The 17110-nt window shown below is 39.3% G+C and overlaps 1 protein-coding gene across 3 annotated transcripts in view; it reads right to left on the bottom strand.

Annotated features, from left to right (window-relative positions):
• Positions 1-7606, bottom strand: part of NEMF (nuclear export mediator factor) — a 51633-nt gene extending 44027 nt beyond the window's left edge. For 2 of the 3 annotated variants that reach the window (XM_027569081.2, XM_027569082.2), the window contains exons 1-4: positions 7477-7606; positions 6575-6643; positions 6331-6433; positions 3333-3458 (exon numbers count right to left, since the gene is read on the bottom strand). In XM_027569081.2, the coding sequence (XP_027424882.2) occupies positions 3333-3458; positions 6331-6433; positions 6575-6643; positions 7477-7535 (357 nt within the window). In that variant the 5' untranslated portion in view covers positions 7536-7606. The remainder of the gene's footprint in view (positions 1-3332; positions 3459-6330; positions 6434-6574; positions 6644-7476) is intronic. The other variant, XM_027569083.2, reaches the window with a different exon arrangement.
• Positions 7607-17110: the final 9504 nt, after the last annotated feature.

Below are 17110 nucleotides of genomic sequence, written 5' to 3'. Positions count from 1 at the left end.
AAAACTCAGAAAACTCAGAATTAGCCCCACGCTTGGGGCTAATTTTCCCCTCGGATCATTTGTCTAACAGTTAAGAAGCAGCTGATGACAGGCTGAGAAGCTGAGCATAAATTCTGATAGACTTACAGGACAACTAAGGGGAATAAAACCAGAGTTCAGAGTCCAAGTGAAAGATGAGTTGGGGAGAGAGGGATATCCTGTAAGTCCAGCTCTGAATAGGGGGTCATAAAGGCTGCATCTCAGGGGATGAGATGAATTACAAATATACCAGCTTTTCCAGGCCCAGCTTCTATCAATTCAATCCTTGACTGGAGCGAGGTAATCTGGGATTATCTGTGCCTTTAGCCACTTGTCAAAAGCAATTATTTCTCTAGAGGAAGACAACATCATTCCAGATCTCACAATATAACTACTGTTTTTCCTACTCAATGTCGGCCACACAATATAATAACCAGACATGTGAGGAGACAAGACAATGTAATTAAAGTCAAAAGAAACAACAGACAATAAAAACAGACACTCAAGGGGTGCCTGGATGGCTCAGTCGTTAAGCATCTGCCTTCAGCTCAGGTCATGATCCCAGGGTCCTGGGATCAAGGCCCGAATCAGGCTCCCTGCTCCACAGGAAGCCTAGTTCTCCCTCTCCCACTCCCCCTGCTTGTGTTCCCTCTCTTGCTGTCTCTCTGTCAAATAAATAAAATCTTAAAAACAAAACAAAACAAAAAAACAGACGCTCAAAGCAATTCCAAATGACTCCAAATGATTCTTGTCTGATAGCAATAAAATTAGTGACCTGGAAGACAGGTCAAAGAAAATATGGCTGAGTTTCCCAAAACTGATGAAAAACATCAACTCAGTTCTAGAAGTGCTATGAACCCCCAAAAGATAATTACAAATAAAAACTCAACTAGGCACACCCCAGCAAAACTGAAAACTGAACACGAAAAAATTTTAAAGCATCCAGATTAGAAGGCCAGATTACCTTCAAAAGAGCCGACACTGATTTCACTAGAAACAATGGTTGACACAAGACAATATACTATTTTGGTAACTGTAAAAAATTTAATTAATAAGAGAACCAACTAGATTGTAAAACTGGTTGTAAGAGAAATGAAATAAGTGAAATATTTAGAGTGACTGAGAGAATGACTATATAAGATTGCCAATTCAAGGCAGTAAGATAAGACCAACCTTTGGGGATATCTTTTCTCTGGACAGATATAATTTGAATCTCTACTAGATGCAATTATTTTCATTGCTATGAGGCAAGAATTATTTGTATTTCTATCAGTTTCCTACAAGTTAAAATCTACCTTTACAGAGTTGTTTAAAAAACCTAATCAATAGTAAATAGCAAATCAAAGATATACATCCTTCAAGAAAAATATAATCCCCAGGAGTGCCTGCTAGACAGAACTCAGCAGGATACTAAATGACATTGTGTCCTTTTTGTCTCTTTTCAAATTTTGGATACTTTTTTTCGGTCCCCTCTCATAACATCTAAAATTATTGATGACAAATACACATAAGCTACTCTCACTGCATCTTGGCCTGATTTATTTATATAAGTACAGCAAGAAATGTTAATTAACATATACAATCTCCTTATAGTCAGCAAATCTAGAGCCACAAGGTATGAAGCAATTACTAAAGCCATAATTACTGCTGCCTGGAGAATTCATAAGAAATCTGGGATTTTATTTCAAAAAGTTTGTTATCCCAGAGATTTAACAATTAGTATTTGCTTCTAATTCAAAGCTATGAAACCAAACCAAACAAAAAAACCACTACTCATTGTGTCTGTGGTATACCTATAAATGTATGTAAATTCCTCTTTAAAGTTACTCAAACCTACCCTTCCTTACTACCAATAGGCTAAGATCCTACACGCCACAGAATAGGTACAAAACCAGTTTCTCAGGAGGGCTTTGTGGACACTGCTTCTGCATATACAATATAACCTTTGTTCCTTAATGATGAGCTTGTTATCCTACTTAAATGAGACTTATTCTCAACTATGACACCCCAGGTTTGACCTTAGTTGCACAATTTGCCTAATTATATCTTGGTAAAAGGAAGGACAAATTCTTATCAAACCTATGTAAATATACACATTGCCATTAACAGTAAAAAAAATGTCCATAAAAGACATTTGTTCCTAAATTCTAAGGGATCAATGAGAGCAAATTACCATTTAAAGAATATATCACTTCAATTTGCAGAAGTATAAACTACTACAGATCAAGAGAAAGGTAAAGGGCTTTATCATACACTACCATAAAACACACATCATAAAAATAATACCAACAATATTCTGAAAAAAATTAACCACAGTTAGATTCTCTCCAGTTTATTTAGTCCTATCTGATTAATTCTAATCATCCTAGATCACAGGTTGGCACTCTATTTTCATAAAAGCACCTGCTTCTAGATTAAAGGAAGTCTCATAAATTCTAATTTGGTCCCCTGATACATTTTGGCATTTGTCTAAGCAATACTGGCTCAGATGATGTGAGTCTATTATATAAGAGCAGGGGTCAGCAAACTTTTTTACAAAGCTAACTCTGTAAAAGGCAAGACAGTAAACACTTTAGCATTTGTGACCACATATGGTCTCAGTTGCATTTTTTTTTTTTAAGAGCCCTTTTAAAACATAAAAAACATTCTTAAGTTCACAAGCTTTATAACAAGGGGCCACCCGCTGTAGTTTATCTACTCCTGTTTAAGAGTATCTGATACACCCTTTCCAGCAAGGTTCTGAAACTGACTTCTTTATTGAAGACCCAACATAATGACAAAATTATAGAAACAGAATAATTGGTAGTTGTCAGGAGGTTGGGATGGTGGGAGGAAGAGAGGTGGGTGGGTATTACCATAAAGAGGTATCACCAAGAAGATCTCTGTGGTAATGGAAAATTCTGTATCTTGACTGCAGTAGTGGTTATATATCTACAAAGGTGGTAAAATGCACAGAACTAGATGCATACATTGTACCAATATCGATTTCCTGATTCTGATACTGTCCTATATTATGTAAAATGTAACAACTGAGGGACACTGACCTCTCATCTTTGCAACTTCCTGTGAATCTATACTCATTTCAAAACAAAAGTTAAAAAAAAATTTTTTAAAGTAGGTATCACGCAAATTTTAACTGACCACTACCTGAGACCACATACAAAAATCAATTTCAGATGGGCTGCAGTACAGTTGACTGCAGGGGAAGGGGCAGAACGTTCCCTGCCCATGTTTCACAGTACAATAGTATTACACAAATAATTAACAATATAATGATCAATTATCCTTTATCTCATTCCCCAAATTTAACTTACCCTATCATAGAGCTCAATGATTAGGTGATAAGCAGCTTCATCACTTCCAAATTGAAAATCTACAATTCTATCCACACCAAGCTGTTTTGCACTGACCAATCGCCGACTCTTCAAATGTTTTCGGCACTAGTGAAAAACAGAAGAAAATGTCATTTATGTAGAAGTCAATTCCTAATTGTTTGATACTGGTTTGTAAATAAGTTCCCTCTTTTCATTATCATCAAGAATAACATTTAAAAAGTAGTAAACAAAAGCTTGCAGATAACCAAAGGAAAAACACTTCAGATGACTCTCACTGCTAACTCTGAAACAGTATATTTTTTAAGAAGAAAATGACAGATCTATAGAGAAATTTATTTTGTTGTTTATACCACTGCTAAATCCCTTTTTCTTACCCTGATAACCTCATTCAAAACCATAACCTTTTTTTAAGCCTCTTTCTAGTCCCATCTTTTAAGTATCCCCAATTTCCTTTGTGTTCAAAATTAATTAGTGGTTTTCACTAATCTTCCACTTCAAATACAAATTCTGAACCATGAGCTTATTGGTATTCTATTGGTATAATCCTCTACATACATCCAATTACCTTCTAATCCCACAAATTTATTAATATAACCCAGACAGAATTTTTCTGGTACTGTCTCCAAAGGTTTTGATAAACCTAGCTCAAATCCAAATGTATTAACTCTCATTCCTTATCAGATCCCATTCTTCCTATCCCTAAGTCATGATGTTCTTTTCTTATTAGCAATTAAAATAAAATTAACATTCTTAAACCCAAATACAAATTACTTTGTAAATACCTATTGCTTTAGATTATATATACCATCCTTTAGTACAGATATTTAAGCATAACACAGATCAGAAACAAGATTAATCTGTAGTGCCTAAAAAATCTTCCAACTGTTTCTAATACTTGAATTTGAATGACCCCTTAGTCAAGACCAGTAAAATAGAATGCTTTCAAGACTTAAATTCAAGATTTTAAAGATTCAAATTTTACAGAGAAGTTAATATAAAGTCACCTTAAAAAAAGAGAGAGAAAGAAATATACAATCATTCCTAGAATGCCAACTCTTTGATAACCAAGACTTCTTCCCCAGACCTGACAGGTTCACATTGACTAAAATTCTTATTTTATGTACTTGTATATTCAGACAGATGTAATAAGACTTTTCAAACTTTTTTTCCCCTCTTATATTCAATAGTTCTGATTTATGAGTGGTCTATGATGATTTTGATTTAAACAGTGACCTACATATAGGGCTATTTTTAAATCCCCAGGGGAAAATCACAATCCTTCCAGAGTCCCCCAGTAGCATTTTTATTCAAGAAAAATAAAGTTAAATGGAGATAAAAGGCGTCCTTGAAGGGAACAGAAATCCACACCGTGGAATGGAGAAAAGGAAGATTATTTATCATGAGTATAGATGGGCATACGGTACATATGTAGTGCTTATTTTGTTTATTTCCCTATTAGCAGCTTGGTGAAAACAACTGTCAGTGCCACAAAGCATTAACTGGCATTCCCAAATGTGAGAATGAGGAACAATCACTGTGATTTACCACAAACTGAGCATGACTATGACATACAACAGTAGCAGCTCTTTATTTTAAATTATTTATAACGTGCTTAACATTGTCTGCTCCAATGAAGAGTATCTCTCTATACGTTTAGATTAACATGTACACCTAACTCATAAAATTCTCTTTTTACAGTGTTTGGCTTCCTATTAGTATAGCCTGATTTGGGGATTTTTACACAATCCCAGTATCATATATCTTATCATCTGTTACATCATCTGTAAAACTAAAATAACCGTTCTTCATATCCACTGTTATATTAAACTTAAAATATATATTATTCATTTATTTTGAAAAGTGCTATACAAATACCAAGTGTCACCATTATTAAGGACAATTCCCAAAAGAACCATGTAGGCTTACTATTAAGTATATTAAACTTTTAAGAGTTTGATAATTTTGTGACAGGCCTTGTGATTTGGGAAACACTTACCTAACTTGTAATCCAAAACAGATTCTAAGTTGCTGGGGATAAGATTCTTCTCTGTAAAGCCTCTAATGAAATAACACAATGCCAAAACAAATAAATTTCTGAAGGAAAGTGAGGAGGAGAGGAAGAAGGAAATTAATACATATGGAGCCCTATGATGTGTCAGGCATTGTGTTAGGTGCTTTACATGTTACTTCAATTAATCCTCACCAATAACCCCATGAGGGAGGTATTATCCACATTTTACATTTAAAGAAACTAAGTTTCAAGAGGTTAAGTAACTTTTCTGGGTTATAAAATTATTCAGTGGCAAAATCATTAATTCAAAGTTAGGTATATTTGATTCTAATGTCTTTCCTCTGTACCACATAATCTTTCAGTATATGTTATGTCAACAAATGGATAGGTAACACGTCCACAAATGCAGAATCTCAGCTTTAATAGAAAAAACAAAAGCAAAGAGAGACGTGAAAAGTAAAAAGATATGATTGATAACAAATGTCATTGAGTATTCCAACAAAATACAGATTGGTAGCTCAAAAGTGAACTGCAGAAAACTAGGAAAGGGGGGTAGGGCATATCACAGAAAGCCAAGAATAATAGGATATGGGTTCAGAAATTAGGGAATCATAAAAAGGTGAAAAACTGATGAAAATGAGGCTTTAGAAAAATTAACACTGGTCTAACACAATTTTGATAGCAAGAAGTAGACTGTAATTAAGGGACTTTAAGGAAATGTTATGAAAGTTCAAACTAGAATAGTGACTGTGGGAACAGAAAGATTTGGAGCACAATGGGGTGTGAAGAGTAACAGGGAGAAGTCAATAAACAGCTACTTTATTCATCCCAGTATCTATCAACTACTCTATTTTATCTCTACTTTATTCATAACAGTAAAGGAAAACCAAATGTTTTAAAACTTAAATCGTTAGTGACCAATCTCAGGGCCTTAAAATTTAGCTTCAAGTATAATTTAAAGTTTACCTTCATGGCAAAACTAGATGGCATCATATTCTTAGGCCACTCAAATTCTGTTGTGTGAATTCGTATGCCAGATTCAAGTAAAAGTGTAGCTTTAAAGTCTGGTCTGTAGAAGAAAAAAGTTAAATTTTTCTTTAGGGCACTTGTCAACGCTAACTCAGTAAAACAGACTAAAAGTGCAAGTAAAAAAAATTAATTATCTCATATTTAATTACCAAAGATAAAACAAGCCTGTAAATGTTCTTACTTTTGAAGACGAATAAGATAGGTCTTATTATCCACATCATAAACATTGTTTACTCTCATTCCTGTTAAGCTGCAAAGAGAAAGGAAACATGTAACAACATTTGAAATATAAATCTTCACAAAAATTAAAGCGGCAGGCGGAAGCAGAGCCTTCGAAAGAGGGGATCTCCAACTCTAAGGATATGGAGTCAACCAGGGAGCAGAGTCTGAAGGCCACCAGGCATTCAGCCCAAAACGTAATTGTAACTTTTTATGAACAAAAGTGGTAATGCCAGCCCTAAGAAAACCATGCAATGCCCTGCGTCCTTGAAACGACCCAATATTTTTAAGGAAATATAGTACAATCTAATCCACTTTATTACAAAAGGGAAAAAAGATAAACGAAACCCTGGAAAAATGACAAAACTCACACAGCTGAATAGAAACCAGACTAGAATCTGTTACCTGCAGCTAAAACGCCGATATTCCCTCTCAGGAGTAAGGAGGAGTGTCAAAGAAATCAGGCCTCCAGTCTGGAAACCTCTGAGGCAAAAGACTACTGGGGCATCCTGGCTTCCACCTGGTGTCTCGTGTTTTACTAAACGCTTGCTGCCAGACCCAGGCAACTCAGGCCAACAAGGCGAGAGCTCGGCGAGGACCCCGCCAAAGCCTGACACAAGACCTGGTGAGTCAGGCAACCCGCGAGAGCAGGGTGTGGGGCACGCGGACGCTGGGGTCCCCCCAGGTGTCCTGAGGGCCACGGGAAAGATGTCACGCGCTCGCCCACCCAGGCCTAGCCAGGTCCGCAGAAGAAAAGCATTGGGGACTAAGGGGAAATATCAGGCTGGTCTTTCTTCCACTTTGGGGCACTGGCCGCTGCCTTCTGCATTCCCCGCACGAGCCTGGTCACCTATCGCTCAGTACCTGGCATTCAGCTCCGCGAGTACCGCGCGGAGATCAATGGTGCTAAAGCGAGTCTTCATGGCGAGGTCTGAGTGTCGCTGCCGCAGTTTCCTCCACTGACTGCCTGACTCAACGCCGCTACTCTTATGCGCAGGCGCACTTGGCTGAAATCTACGGCCGCGCAGAAGACCCAATATTCCTTGAAGCGAAGGTGTTTGCGTCACTTTTCTGAAATTGGGACTATCAAGTCGCCGTCAGCTGGCTTTTCGTATGCCAAAAGAATTCGAAATAAACCCCAATTATTCTCTGAAAGTGCATTTCTTCCTGGAAAGCTGACGGACTAGTCCGGTTACCTTTCCCCCTTGTGTTTCGGGACTCAAGCGAGCGTCCCTAGTGACCCCTGCTGGTGGTAAAAATTTATGAGGCGCGTACTGGGAGGATTTCCCCTAGAAGGGCGGTAGGGCTCGGTATGCCAGAGCAACAACCCCTTTCCATTCGGTTACTTGGACCAGTAGAATTTTGAAATGCAACGAAGCGGAACTGTTTCATTCGCCTTACAATTACCCTCAATGATAAAGATGAAGCAACGTTCAGAAAGGAGTTCCTATTTTGATGGGCCCTGCTCTCAGAAGAATATTTTGAGATGTATTGTGGGATTCTCATTTAACCCATGTCTTGGCATCCCCTTGCCTCAGCGTAGTACCTGGTATACAATAGGAACTCCATAAACGCTAGGCAACCTGAATATTCAGGTGTTTCGCTAGATAATCAAAAGTAAGACAGAATAAGAGAAGATTGCCTCACCATGGGGAAATGCACAGGGTAGTAGGAAAACTGTCGGGCAAGAATGTAAGTAGGCCACTTTTCGTTGTGTTCGATAGATACATTAGAAGAAAGGATACTTTAAGGTGAGAACTCAAAAGAGACGGGGTCTCGCTATGTTGCCCAGGCTGGAGTGCAGTGGCTATTCACAGGCGCGATCCCACTACTGATCAGCACGGGAGTTTTGACCTGCTCCGTTTCCGACCTGGGCCGGTTCACCCCTCCTTAGGCAACCTGGTGGTCCCCCGCTCCCGGGAGGTCACCATATTGATGCCGAACTTAGTGCGGACACCCGATCGGCATAGCGCACTACAGCCCAGAACTCCTGGGCTCAAGCGATCCTCCTGCCTCAGCCTCCCGAGTAGCTGGGACTACAGGCGCGCGCCACCGCGCCCGGCGAGGATCCTGAGCTTGGGAGGATTCTCCAGTCTGCCGGCAGCCAGTCGTCACAATTCCCACCAGCAGAAGGCGACTCTAAGTTGAAAGGATGCGCTTGCCACTTCAGAAGAAAGCGGGAACTGTAGATGCTAAGGAGGACTGCTATAGGACATAGGGCACACAACATTCATTACTGCATCTTAGGACACAGTAAACCATGCAGAATAGCTCAAAATGTAAAATAAACCATTTGGAGAGTCAGGAAAGAGTGGGAGCCAAGTAGTCTGATGGTCCAAACTGCAAAAATGAGAGGTCCTGGGGTACATAAACAATACTAAGGTTACTATGTTCGCTCTGAAGGCATTCCCAAAAGATTGCCTAAATATCTGGCATCAAAGCAGCCGAGTAAAACTCCACATTGAAAGGGACAACACTCAGGTGTTTCTTTAAAAACAAAAACTGAAGTACTCATAACAAAACTCCCACCTTAGGGCACTGGACCAATAAGATAGGAGCAGGAACACTGATTTAAGTTATACAGGGTCCGTCTGCCTATCAACTAACTCATATGTTGCTTCTGCTTTGTCAAAGAAAGTGGGGATCAGAAAGAAAATGAAAGAAAATCCCTAAGGGAAGAGGTAGATCAAGATAAGTGTAAAAATTACCAGAGAACTGCATCATTTACTACAGATTTCTATCATTTCTAGTTTTTGAAGTAATTTCTCTGCTTTGAGAAAATTCTGAGACAGGGTTACTTGAGGACTTGTGGAAAAAATAAGAAGCAACAGGGTGAGCAAATCATCTTCTGATTTTCAAAAAGAAGATAAAAGTGACTATTTGAAACCACAGACAGGTGCTATTAACATGTGGCGCAACGAAAAATTTAGAGAAAATTATTAATGGATGACTTATGGGCATCTAGAATTATGATTCTCAAACTTTAGTGTACATTCAGCAATTACTGCCGACATAATTAAAGCAAATTCCTGGGCACCACACCCAGAGTTATTTGGCTCAACATATCTGGATTTTTAACTACCAAGATGAAAGGGGCTTCTGGCCCATACTTGAAAGTTGACTGATCTCTAGAAGATGAAGTGGTGATCACTAGGAACTAATGTAGTTTCACATAAAATAAGATATAATTAATCTTACTTTCTACTCAACTCATGGACATATTTTTTATACAGTCTTCAAGATTTTTTAAAAATTGAGGTAAATTCACATAACATAAAATTCACCATCTTAACCATTTTAAAATATACACTTCAGTAACTCTTAAAATATTTACAATGTTGTGAAACCATCTCCACTGTCTAGTTCCATAAAATTGGGATGCATTTTTTGACAGAGAGAGACACAGTGAGAGAGGGAACACAAGCAGGGGGAGTGGCAGAGGGAGAAGCAGGCTTCCCGCTGAGTAGGGAGCCTGATGCGGGGTCTGATCCCAGGACCCTGGGATCATGGCCTCAGCTGAAGGCAGAGGCTTAACGACTGAGCCACCCAGGTGCCCAGGATGCATTTGTCATTTAAGACCTACTCACCCACCTTGGAAGTTTGCAGTGGACACACCTTTCACTGCAACAGTGAGAAATAAATTTGTGAGGGAAGCCTCAGCATCCTTGAAGTGTTCTACAGTCACATTTCTCTGTAGGCCAGAACTTACAGTCAGAACTGCTGCCACTGAATTGAGAAACCTAAATGCAATGAAAATAATTGGATGGTGAAGTGGCAGGGTCCAAATGGCAGCACTCCATCGCCAAAGGCAAATTGGGTATCATTACCATAGTGGGCAGCAGAGTCAAAACAGCAATCAAATAGTCTGACTCCTAGAGACCTGTGATGTTGGCTTTTGATCATGGTGTTCTTAGAAGAAAAATATATGGGAAGCCTACTAAATTTTCACTTGATCTGTATGAGTATAAGAGTTCTAGCTCAAGTGAACAAAAAGCTAACTTAAATCATAAAAACAGAGTCATATTCAATCAATTTCCAGATTTGAGCCAGTTTACAGACCCAGAGCCCCTTGAATGAAAGGAAGACCAGGTCCCCCCCTTGAGGAAGAAACCTAGTATACTTCCCAAAATTTATACTGTTAATCTTTCTCTCAGTCTTCCCCATAGGGACTGATGGCCTTTTACCAAGGCAACTGTGCTTTGGGGAAAAAGGAAATGGTCAGTAAATCATAAAATTTTTTATTTTTATTTTTTTTAAAGATTTTATTTATTTATTTGAGAAAGAGAGAATGAGAGACAGAGAGCACGAGAGGGAAGAGGGTCAGAGGGAGAAGCAGACTCCCCGCCAAGCAGAGACCCCAACGTGGGACTCGATCCCTGGACTCCAGGATCATGACCTGAGCCAGCCAGGTGCCCAATCATAAAATTTTTTTTAAAAATCCCTTTTGGGGATTGCTGGACACCAACTTCACTGACAGTAATTCTAAGAAACTCAAAATGTCACTTTGGTCCACCATCAAAGTAGGGGCTTGGGAGGTCAGGTGATAAATGAAGTTTTAGCTCAGATCTGCCTCACAGTGGTCCCAGGGGATCTCTAAACCCATCTTTTTACTTTTTACTTTTTTTTAAAAGATTTTATTTATTTATTTTAGAGAGTGAGAGAAAGAGGAGGAGGAGGAGTAGAGGGGGAAGGAGAGGGACAAGCAGACTCTGTGCCGAGTATGGAGCCCTACGACTGGAGAGACCATGACCCAAGCTGAAACCAAGAGTTGGAAGCTTAACTGACTGAACCACCCAGCCGCCCCTCCAAATGCATCTTGTGGTTATTTCCCCAATACTGGAATGTATGATTGGAATAGACATACTCAGCAGTTTCAGAATCCCCACACAGATTCTCTGGCCTGTGGAGTGAGGCTATCATGGTGGGAAATGTCAAGCCACTAAAACTGTTTCTACCTAAAATGAAACATAATACCACATTTCTGGAAGGGTTGCAAAGATTAGTGTCACCATGGGGCACTTGGGTGGCTCGGTTGGGCAACCAACTCTTGGTTTCCACTCAGGTCATGGTCTCAGGGGTTGTGAGATCAAGCCCTGCATTGGGTTTTGCACTGAGGGCGGGGCCTGCTTGAACATTCTCTTCCTCTGTCCTTCCATCTGCCCTGCTCTCTCTCTAAAATAAATAAATAAATCTTTAAAAAAATTTAGCGCCACCATCAAGGACTCGAAAGATGCAGTGGTAGTAATTCCCACCATGTTTCATTGAACTTGCCTATTTGGTCTCTACAGAAGACAGATGGACCTTGGAGAATGACAGTGGATTACTGTAAACTCAACCAAATGGTGACTTCAATTGGAGCTGCTATACCAGACGTAGGTTTATTGCTTGAACAAATCAACACACCCCCTTGTACCTGATATGCAGCTATTGATCTAGCAATGTCTTTTTCTCCATCTTTGTTAATAAAGACCCCCCAGAGCAGTTTGCATTCAGCTGGAAAGTGCAGCAATACACTTTCACTGTCCTATTTCAGGGATATCAACTCTCTAGCCCTGTATCACAATTTAGTTCACAGGGATTTTGATCGCCTTTCCCTTCCACAAGATATCATAGGTTCATTACACTGATGACATTATGCTGACTGAGTCTAGTGAACTAGAAGTAGAAACAACTGTAGATTCATTGGTAAGACATTTGTGTCAGAGAGAGGAAGTAAATCTGACTAAAAGTCAGAGACCTACTTCAGTGAAATTTCCAGGGGAACCAGTGATGTGGGATATGCCAGATACCCCTTTTAATGTGAAAGATAAGTTGTTGCATATGTCCCCCTTACAACAAAGAAGAGCCCACAATGCCTAGTGGACTCTTTGTGGATTTTAGAGACAGCATATCCCTCATTTGTGTATGGTACTCAGGTTCATTTACCAAGGGACTCAAAAAGCTGCTAGTTTTGAGATACAATAATGGTTCCATTGAACTGGAAGTTTAGACAGCTGCTGAGTCACTTTGGGTTCGTCGTAGCTCTGAATCAATGGGCCAGAAAGGAGTTATTGTGCTTACAAGGGTGATTGGTCCTGACTACCAAGGAGAAATTTGCTACTCCACAATGGAGGTAAGGAAGAGTATGTCTAGAATATAGTAGATCCCTTAGGGAATCTCTTAGCATTACCATGCTCTGAGATTAAAGTCAATAGAGAACTACAACAACTTGATCCAGACAAGACTACTAATGGCTTAGACCCCTCAGGAAAGAAGGTTTGTGTAACTCCACCAGTTAAAGGACCGTGACCACCAGCTGAGGTGAAGGAAGAGTTATAAATACCAGCTATGACCACATACCCAGTTACAGAGACAAGAACTGTAATTGTCATGAATTTTTCTTCCGTATTTTGTGTGTGTATTTGTGTGTGTATTTTGATATGTATATATGAAGGAAATATCTTTGTTTTCTTCCCTTTCTTATCCCTTTATCATGTAACATAAGATGTAATGACTTTATATCATAGTAGTTGAGTGTTGTTAATTTTACATTATAGTATTCAAATTATGTGATATCAAGCAGAAGAACAAACATCACCCAATGACTCAGCATTCTTTTTTGGGGAAAGACTTAGTGCATTTTTGGTTGCACACAGGATAGTTATTGCCTTTATTTAGAAGTTAAGTATAGTTTAAGAATATATATATGAGTATCTAGTTGACCATGGGTGGACTTGTGATGGTTAATTTTATGTGTCAACCTAGCTGGGCCACTGTGCCTAGATATTTGGTCAAACATTTGTATTTTGTAGTCGTTGTTTGTTTGTATAGTGAACTAAACACTCCAGTTTTTTTCTGAACTAATTTTTTCCCACTTTTTGATTGTTGTAAAATATGCTCTATAGAAAGTCTACCATCTTAATTATTTTTTTTAAGATTTTATTTATTTATTTGACACAGAGAGACACAGCAAGAGAGGGAACATAAGCAGGGGGAGTGGGAGAGGGAGAAGCAGGCTTCCCGCTGAGCAGGGAGCCCGACGCAGGGCTTGATCCCAGGACCCTGGGACCATGACCTAAGCCGAAGGCAGACACTTAACTGACTGAGCCATCCAGGCACCCCATCTTGATTATTTTTAAGAGTACTGTTCAGTGGTATTAAAATATATTTTGTATTAAGTACATAATGTTGTAAACCATCACCACCATTCAACGCTATAGCTCTTTTTGTCTTGTAAATCTGAAACTCTATACCCATTAAACAATAACTCACAATTTCCACTGTCCCCAGCCCCTAGAAACCTGCAATCTACCATCTCTTCAATTTTGACTAATTTAAGTACCTTATATAACTGAAATCATACAGTAATTGTCTTTTTTGTGATGGGTTTATTTCACTTAGCATAGTGTTCTCAAGTTTATTCTGTGCTGTAGCATGTTAGAATTTCCTTCCTTTTTAAGGCTGGATAATATTCCTCTGTATATATAGACCACATTTTGCTTATCCATTCATCCATCAATGGACACTTGAGTTGCTACAACATTTTAGCTGCTGTGAATAATATTGCTACAAACATGGGTGTACAAATATCTCTTCAAGACCCAGAAGTAGAGTTGCTGGATCATATGGTAGTTCTATTTTTAATTTTTTGAAGAACCACCATACTGTTTTCAACAATGGCGATACCATCTTACATTCCCACCAACAGTGCACGAGTAGTCCAACTTCTCTACATTCTCACTAAAGCTTCTTATTTCCTGGATTTTTTTTCCAATATATATTTGCCCATTCCAATGGGTGTGAAGTGATATCTTATTGTAGTATTAGTTTCCATATCCCTAATGATCAATGATGTTGAGCAGATTATATGTGCTTAGTGGCCATTCGAATACATTCTTTTTTTTAAAAAATATTTTATTTATTTATTTGAGACAGAGAGAATGAGAGAGAGTGCACATGAGAGGGGGGAGAGTCAGAGGAAGAAGCAGACTCCCTGCTGAGCAGGGAGCCCGATGTGGGACTCAATCCAGGGACTCGATCCAGGGACTCGATCCAGGGACTCCAGGATCATGACCTGAGCTGAAGGCAGTCGCCCAACCAACTGAGCCACCCAGGCGCCCCAATACCTTCTTTGGATAAATGTCTATTCAAGTCCTTTGAAGCAGAAACTTCTAATTTTCCCCATATATGCAGTTGCTTTTGAATGTCCTAGTCTTTGATATCTGGCCCCCAAAAGGGGAAAAAGGGAAAAAAAAGAGAGAGAGAGACTGACAGGAAAAAAAGGGTGCTGGCCCTTTTAATCCTCTGGAAGTTAGCAGTGGCCTCCAACAATGATGGGAAGGGCAACAACAATGTTCACCTGCCTCTCTGTCTGCACCTCTATGACCAGAAGCTGCAATCATCAATCAGAGCATAGACGCTCAATATTTGGAAAACAGTGTCCTTCTGCCTGTCCTGGCTGCCAAAAGCTAGGTACAAGCTGCTCCAGGAGCATGTACACAACTGTTTGCTGTGGGGCTCAGAGCGGAAATTGATAAAAGCTAACCGTAATTTACCATGCAAGACTTTTTCTGGAAGTTGCAGACATTCAGTAGACTCAGAGTTCCAAAACAGGTACCCCAGACAGGTTCTGCCAGTTGTTGTCTGCAATTCTGCAATTACTGTCCAGGTGGAGAGACAGATTCCTGGTGCTTCCTACTCTACCATCTTTCCAGAATTCTCTTTCTGAACTAATTTTGTAAAGTCTTTATTCTTTGTTTGTGTCCCCTGAAGTCCCTATTCCATTAGAATAATGTGTCATTAATGGGTTGACAGATTTCCTTAAATGCTTGAACCTACCGACCGACCAAACAACCAAACAAAGAATTCTCTCTGATTTTGCAGAGTGTGCTATGTTAGGGCACTTCAACATTTACCATGGCAGTTTATGACTCTGCCTTAGCCTTCATTTCCTTCTTGTTCTGAGCCTGAAGGTCAAAGAGAGGTGAGAGAGGTCTCTTCTAAGCATGCATTCTTGCTCTAGGCATGTGTGTGACCTTCTAGATTTCCTATAATATACCAGAACTTTCACAGTCTATATTCCTCCAAGTATCTCCTTCCTCAGCTTCTTTCTTCCAAGTCTTTTTAATTTATTTCTTGCCCTATTATCTCTTGCCCCAGCTGCAGGAGCTAATACATTTGCCTTTAAATGCTTTGAACAAATATGGTCCATGAAGGCTTCCCAGCCCTGGAAAAGCCCCTATGTAGTCAAAACAAAGGCAAACTCTTAAACTGATCCCTTAGGGAGCTGCCAGACAGGTCAAAAACACACAACTACAATTTTTTGAGAATTATGTCTGTGCTGCTTCTGCTGCTGCCAAGCACCTTGCACCAGGAATGTGAATAACAACAACAACAACAAAGTAGAGTTAAGAATAAAAAAAACATTGTTTTGGAGGGACAGTGTTATTTTATTTTCATTTTTTTAAAAGATTTTTAAAAACTTATTTATTTGAGAAAGAGAGCATGAGAAGGAGGGAGGGGCAGAGAGAGGGAGAAGTAGACTCCCCACTGAGCAGTGAGCCAGATGACGTGGGGCTCAAATCCAGGACCCTGGGATCATGACCTGAGCCAAGGCAGACACTTAACTGACTGAGCCACCCAGGAGCCCCAACACTGTCATTTTAAAATCAGTCACATGTGTACATATGACTTTTTTAAATTATAACATTAATATGACTGTGTACATGCTCTTGCGATGGGTGAGACCCTTCAAAGTAAACACTAAAAGCAGAAACCATAAAGGAGGAAGCCTAGGTGGCTCAGTCAGTTGAATGTCTGTCTTTGGCTCAGGTCAAGATCTTGGGGTCCTGGGATCAGGCCCTGAATTGAGCTCCCTGCTTACTGGGGAGTCTGTTCCTCCCTCCCCCTCTCCCCCTCCCCCTGCTTGTGTGTTCTCTTGCGCTCTCTCAAATAAATAAATAAATAAATAAATAATCTTAAAAAAAAAAAAAGAAACCATAAAGGATAAGACTAACAGTTTTGAATACATAAAATTTTAAAGTCATTGTATGTCAAGAATATTACATTCACAAAAAGTCTTTTAAAAAGTATGGTCAAGTTCATGATATACTGAACTTTTTTCATGGATATTGTAGGAAATTGTAAAGTATAACCAAGTATCAGGTGGGTGGTTGAAATAGAAGTTCTCTAATGGTGTTGAGTAAATGCCAAAGTGCATTTGTAACTGAGAACCATGTCTTAACCCAGGAGAGAGTTTTTGGTATTGGAGATTTCAGGCATACAGGCAGGCTAATGAATTGAATATGGTTGGAAGAGCATCATGAGAACAGTAAAACACAACTTACATGGCTCATTTTTAAAAGATGGTTTCTTCCTCACCCTCAACTAGATAAGAAGCTCTACAAAGGCAACAACTAGTCTATATTGTTTCTGCTTATCTACTATATAATTCCTTTCTGACCTCAAGAGCTTTTTTCAGGTACAGACTAACCTTGTTTTCTATTGCTACTGTAACAAA

Source organism: Zalophus californianus, chromosome 6 (assembly GCF_009762305.2).
Source record: "Zalophus californianus isolate mZalCal1 chromosome 6, mZalCal1.pri.v2, whole genome shotgun sequence".
Lineage (NCBI taxonomy): Eukaryota > Metazoa > Chordata > Mammalia > Carnivora > Otariidae > Zalophus > Zalophus californianus.
Note: the sequence above shows the minus strand (reverse complement) of the source record. Positions and strands in the feature narration are given on the sequence as shown.